At 44.3% G+C, this 6,384-nt stretch overlaps 1 protein-coding gene across 1 annotated transcript; it reads right to left on the bottom strand.

The window, feature by feature from the left end:
* Positions 1-557: 557 nt before the first annotated feature.
* On the bottom strand, positions 558-2,861 carry LOC148026716 (flavonol 3-O-glucosyltransferase UGT76E12-like). Its single transcript, XM_087690336.1, has 2 exons — positions 2,361-2,861; positions 558-1,725 (listed from the first exon to the last, which is right to left on the bottom strand). The coding sequence occupies exons 1-2, from the start codon at positions 2,854-2,856 to the stop codon at positions 770-772; spliced, it is 1,452 nt and encodes a 483-aa protein (XP_087546462.1). The 5' UTR covers positions 2,857-2,861; the 3' UTR covers positions 558-769.
* Between the last annotated feature and the right edge of the window lie 3,523 nt (positions 2,862-6,384).

Here is a 6,384-nt window from a genome sequence, read left to right as displayed (position 1 = left end):
AATCTTGCTTTGCCCAAAGGTATGCCCTTTACAATAACTCTTTTTGTGAAAGAGTTTGAGTTAACTAAATAGATTGTTACAATTAGTTACACAACTCATAACTGCTTAGAACCATAAATTATTTCTAATTATCCAAAAAATTTAAAAGTTGGCTTAGGAAAGCTAACTTGAATGGCAATAGCCTTTTTTGGAAATTAAGGGGATCTAAATAATGTTAGCTACAAACTTATTAGCTTCTTGGCATCATAGCTGTTAGATTCATTTGGACTAAAAGAAATGAAGTAGTCTTCAAACCAGGGTTCCCCAAGGCCCACTACAAATTAAGGGTCCTTTCCTTCACGATCTCTCCAGTAAGCTTTCACACGCATCTTTTTCTCTTTTTTTTGGTGAGTTCTTAATTGCATCATGAGGTGATTGGTGTATTAGAAAGTCGGTAGTATCATTCCTTGCAAGTCATAGGTTTGAATATGTAAAGGAACACATTTGGAATTAGCCCAGGGCGGCAAAGTCGACAAGTTGGTCAAATGTTTTACAGGCTTACACTTTTCTCCTCACTATTACACTTGACACATCATCTTAACACCTTTGCCACCTTGAAATGTCCGAACTGAGTGTGCAACGCCCCTAAGTTGCACTTGTTGCCACTGAGTTATGCTCTAGGGTCTAGGACCATGTATATCTTTCTTTACCTTCCGGATACAAATGACCTCATTCTAGAATATAAGGTAGTTTGATTTTAGAGAGGTTAATTTCATTGGTTTTTTATGACCTACGCGTAGTCTTTAATAAGTTGTATGAATCGCCGAAGGTTGGCGACTGAGGCGCCACCCTCCGCCATAGCTTTGGACGCAACCTCTTTCACAGCCGCAGCGTTGTGTCGAAGACCATCACTTTGCATCAGGCAGCGGATCTGGGCCTCCACGTGGCGTGCGCTGAGGGGCCCCTCCGCCTCGTCGTCGGCAATCTCGAGGGCCAGGCCGAAGCGCCAAGAGTCCAGAATGCAGCGCAGGTTGAGGGGCTGGTCGCCAAACACGGGGCGGCCCAGGACGGGCACGCCCGCCGACATGGCCTCCAGGGTGGAGTTCCACCCGCAGTGCGACAGGAAGCCGCCCACGGAGGGGTGGGCCAGCACCAGGGGCTGCGGGGCCCACGCCAGGATCAGCCCTCGGTCGCGAATGCGGGCTCGGCAGGCTTCCACGTAGAGAGCCAGCAGGTCGGCGTCCGCGCCCGCCACCAGGCCGGGGCGCAGGGCCCACAGGAAGGGCGCCCCGCTGGCCTCGAGACCGGTGGCCATGGATTCGAACTCGCGGCGGCTCACGCAGGCCACAGTGCCGAAGCAGACGTAGAGGACGGAGGCGGGCGCCCTGGCGTCCAGCCATTGCAGGGCCTCGTGCCGGACCGCCTCCTCTAGTTGCTTTCCGGCACTAACTTCTGGCTCTGCAGCTCGCCTGCTCAGCGGCCCCACGCACAGTACGTCCGGCTTTCTTCCTCCCCCGGCACCCCCCTCCATTTCCCTCTCCAGCTCCCTCACTGTCGCCCCCTCCAGCTCCTCCATGGTGTTCATCACCACCGCCGCCGCCCCCCCCAACCCCCGGTGCAGAAATGGCCTCCTAAATATCTCGTATACCACCTCCCCCACCGCCTCTGGCCTCACCACCGTCGGCGTCTCTCTCACGCTGTGCCTTGGCACCCCCGCTGCTATGCTCTCCACCACAGCCCCCTCATCTGCAATATCCAAAGATCAGTACATTATAGAACTGAGCAGCAGGGTCATCAAGATAAGAGCAGCAAGTACTTACTCCTTCATAATATAATTTAACCGCATGACAAACAAAAAAAGAGCAGTGGCAAATGCCCCCATGAGTCCTCAAATCACTAGCTGGACAGCAGATTCGTTTAATTTAGCGGCCAGCATAGATCTTTGTGTGTGTGTGTGTGCGTGCGTGTGTGTGCGTATCGTGAAGGTTTATTAATTGCGAAAACACAAAATTCAGAAGTTTAGCACGACTACGAGAACAAAGGGTCTATATAACCGACGAAGAAACACTGCAGTGTGCAAGGAAAGGAGATCCTGTTGTCAAGGAAGAATATCAGCTAGCCCAATGCTATCAAGCCGCCAATGAAGAAGTCCGCATAGTCCATATATGCCAACAGCCCTAGAAGCGCAAATAAATAAATAAATAAATCTCATATGCTGCGAAGAATGCTCTTCTTCCGAATTGGCTGTGCAGATCACAACAAGCAGTCAGCTTCTTTGCATGTTTGAGCCTGAAGGTTTTTTCGCTTAAGGACCCGTGGAAGTTCACAAGGTCGTGAAGGAGCGGAACACCCTTCTTTCTTGAAATCAAGGTTCTCCCCACCTTCTGGCAGCTGGTACGAGCCCCCAAACACCTTCACATTGCACACCAGACTCGCCGCCGACTGCGTCCAGAAGGCCACCCTAGGAATGGCGTATTTCTCCGCCAACGCCTGCGCAAACGGCAACCGAACGTCCGCGATCAAGCACGTCAGTCGAGGGTGATTCTCCGGCCGCATCAGCCCTTCCATGACGCTCTCCACCTCCTCCCCCATTCGCAGATCTAAATCCTGCATGAACTGCGGGAAGTTGCCGGGGACTCGCATGTCCGGAGGCACGATGCGAGAGCTGGAAGGCAGGGAAAGGAAGCGGAGGTTAGCCGGCGTGGGAAACGCCGGCATGCGGGCATGATAATGGGGAGTGTTGAGGAAGGAGACGGCGACGCCATGATCATGTGCAACGACCTGGCGACAGAGATGGAGGAGGGGATGAATGTGGCCATGAAAGGGGAAGGGCACCGCTAGCACATGGGAAAGCCGCTGCTTCTCTTTACCTTCCATTCTGATTGAAGAAGAAGAGGGCTACAACGTGCTCTGTTGTGATAATTACAAAGAACGAAGCAGTAGCCTGAACTAGGTAAAGGATGACAAACAAGCCGACGAACTACGGTCCGTTGCATTGTCCACAGGACGGCCACAACTTTGTCGCAAATAGATTTTCAATGTGCCGCGGCCCGCATGGTATGCGGGATGCAGGGATCGAACACACGCACCACTAAAACAAGTTCACCTTATAATGAATACGGTCCTGCCCTTATGCTAATGAGAGATTTTATGACCTACAATTATGCAAAGATTTAACTTATACATACTAAATATGAAGTAAAAACTAATTTTTAAAAGCAATGATAAATTTTGGAGGATAAAAGATAACAATATCACACATTCAATATGCAATTATATCACGACATGACTTGTTTCGTCGTCATGGTGAGTTCAATCGCTGGGTTTAGCACGAATTGCAACCAAACTTCATATCCTAAATCACATCTCTAGTTTAACTGGTTGTAAAGCTCCTTTGTATATACAAAAATATTTGAAATAACCTAGCATGACGTTTCAAATTACTATTTTACATATAATTATCAATAATGCATTTTATTATTGATCTCTATGAATATGAATTCAAAAATCTAAAATAAATTATGATTTTTTATTATTTACATTGATCTTGTTAACTAATAAGTAGTCCTATATTCTCCATGACATATCGAGCAATTGTTAAGACATTTGCATGAGTTGCTAAGTTTGAATCCTAAGGACCACCTAGTAGATTTCAAGCTCTATTTCTATGGAGCATTGTGATGTTATCTCATAAGATGCCACAATGGCATCACACTTTTAAAAACTACTCAAATATACTGGACTTTGGTAGGGACATTTAAATTACAAAGTGAGTACTCTTAAGATGAACAATTTAATCAGAGGATAATAAACACTTGTAGAGGCGAGCACAAGCTTTATAGCCAAGACTTACAAACCGTTTATTGGTAGGGACATTTAAATTACAAAGTGAGTACTCTTAAGATGAACAATTTAATCAGAGGATAATAAACATATATGAAAGTACTTGTAGAGGCGAGCACAAGCTCTACCGCCAAGACCCACGAACTGTTTATTGTTCAAGTGTTTCAAGCAAGCACTAATGGCTACCTCTCACATAGCCGATGCACCATCCCTCTCTACGAGTGTAGTAAGCTTACCTTGATGCCCAATCGAGTTGCTTCATCTCTCAAGCACTTCGATAGCTCCACGATTCTTGATGCAAGCTCAAGCATCCTCAAACCTCCATCTCCAAGCTCCATCCTCCATAACCGTGCGAGAGACGCGAGAAGAGAAGAGAAGAGCAGAAGAGATGGAGGAGGGCTTCACCTCCAAAATCCCTCACCCTCACACACTCTCTCACTCACTCACTCACAAGCAAGCAAGAGAAGAGAAGAAAAAGAGAAGAGAGAGTCCACTTTGCTATATACCAAAGAATGAGCTCTCATTCATCTTTTGAACTTTATATACAAAACCCTAAATCCCATTCGGGCGGTCATCCCCTTTTTACATGGCTTAGGCCCTTTTTTCCATTGTCCTCCTATCTTTCTAGCTTCCTTCCTACCATCCATCTACCTTTATAATTTGCATGGGTGAGAGCGCGGCACTCTTAAAATAAATCATGGTGTGCCTTGTGCTCTTTTACAAAAGTATTGACTTGTGCTTTTTCTTGTGCGCCTTTCTCCTTGATTTAGGACTTTTCTACACTTCTTGTGTTTCCATATTTTTCTTGCCACACTTTCGTCTCCCGTTTCACTTTTGCCTTGGTCTTATCTTCTGCTTTAGATTTTTCCAATTTTCCACCTTGTTCGTCTTAGGGTATTCATCTAAGTGTTAATATTGCCCTCCTCCTAGACGAGTGCTAGTCCCATGAAACTTGCTGGTGGGGCTTCTTGAGGTTGTGAACATACCTTGTTGGGGGTGTGTTGGAGGGATTTCTGGAACCGAAAGACTCTTGAGTTTGGAATGAGTCCAGGTCTTAGAGGGATTTATAGACATGTTGGAGGGATTTATGGAACTGGAAGGCTATTAAAAAAAGGGGTAGTGGGGGATTTAAAAAAGGGAGAATGAATAGTACACAAAATTTGAGTTTCTCTCACCTTGTATTTCCTCCCCTTTTTTTGGACAATTTTCAATTTCGGTTTTTTGTCCTCTCACGAAATCAGTTTGACCCAAAAGTTGAGCAATAGACCACTTTTCCTCTCTTTTCTATACTCGTGAAATTTCGTCTCCATTGAAGCTCCCTACTGAGAGTAATTAGGGTTTTGAGCGTTCTGCTTACCTCTGCACTTTGTTCTCCACGCAGCTCCAAATTTTGGGCAAAACACAGGTGCCCATCTCTCTTTGCATTTTCTCTTGTTTGTCAATAGGGTTTGATGTCGTTTCTTATTGTTGTTGTTGTTGTTTTATTGCAGAGGTTGTTTGGGGCGGGAGACAAAGGTGCTCGTCTCTCTCTCCTTTCTTTCCCTCCTCTCTCTATGTGTTGTTTCTCTTTTATGTTGTGTTTTCAATAGAATTTGATATTGGTTCTAATTGTTTTTTTCTTGCAGAGTTTATTTGGAGCAAGAGACAAAGGTATTAATCTCTCTCTCTCTCTGTTTGGTTTTTTTTTTGCTGATATCTTTTCAATACAACACAATGTTAGTTCTAACCCTTGTTGTTGTTTTGTTGCAAAGATCATTTTGGGTGACATTGCATAAGTGCTTATCTCTCTCTCACTCTCTCTTTCTTTGTGTATGTTTCCTCTTTTCTACTGTTTTTTCAGTATACCTTCATGTAAATACTAACTCTTGCAAAATTGTCTTTTGCACAGATCAATTTGGGCAAGATTGGATAGGTGCTCATTTGTTTCTCTCTCCCACATACTCACACAAACTCTCTCTTTCTCTCTGTCTGCATTATCCCTTTTCTACTATCTTTTCAATAGGGTTTGATGCTAGTTCTAACTTAAGGATCAATTGTTGTTGCAGCACTTAACACAAGGTAAAGCAGAGATTATGTAGCTCAATTTACAGGTAAATCTACTATATTTTGTGGTGCCAAAATTTATTCATTTAATTAGTGGCTTTTATATTTGATGGGATTGATGTTTTCTTATGTCCATCATTTACAATGGGTTTTAATTAGCAATGATTCAATCTTATCTTCAACAAATCAGCTTATAGGTAAATTGGCCATGTTTTGTATTGCTTCTATTCATATAGTTATCTAGATATTTTTTGCTAAAAGGATTTCATGCAAGTATTTTTGTTAAACGGGATTCATGCAGGTGTTTTTTTGTACATGCAGGTATTGTACAAGGTTTAGGTGAAGCATATAATTCTCCATCAACTATTTTGATGTGGTGAGTGATTCCTTTGTGTTGGATGATATGGATTTGCTGGAAGTCAATGGTTCAAAAATCCTCTGCTTTATTGGTCCTATGTGTCCATTTGGATCTCCATGCCAATTGGCAATGATCCATGAAACTCTTGTATCATATCATCC

This window comes from Lygodium microphyllum, chromosome 13, assembly GCF_053477565.2.
Source record: "Lygodium microphyllum isolate KBCC chromosome 13, Lygodium_microphyllum_v1.1.10, whole genome shotgun sequence".
In the NCBI taxonomy this organism is placed as follows: domain Eukaryota; kingdom Viridiplantae; phylum Streptophyta; class Polypodiopsida; order Schizaeales; family Lygodiaceae; genus Lygodium; species Lygodium microphyllum.
This window is presented reverse-complemented; position numbering and strand designations above follow the sequence as displayed.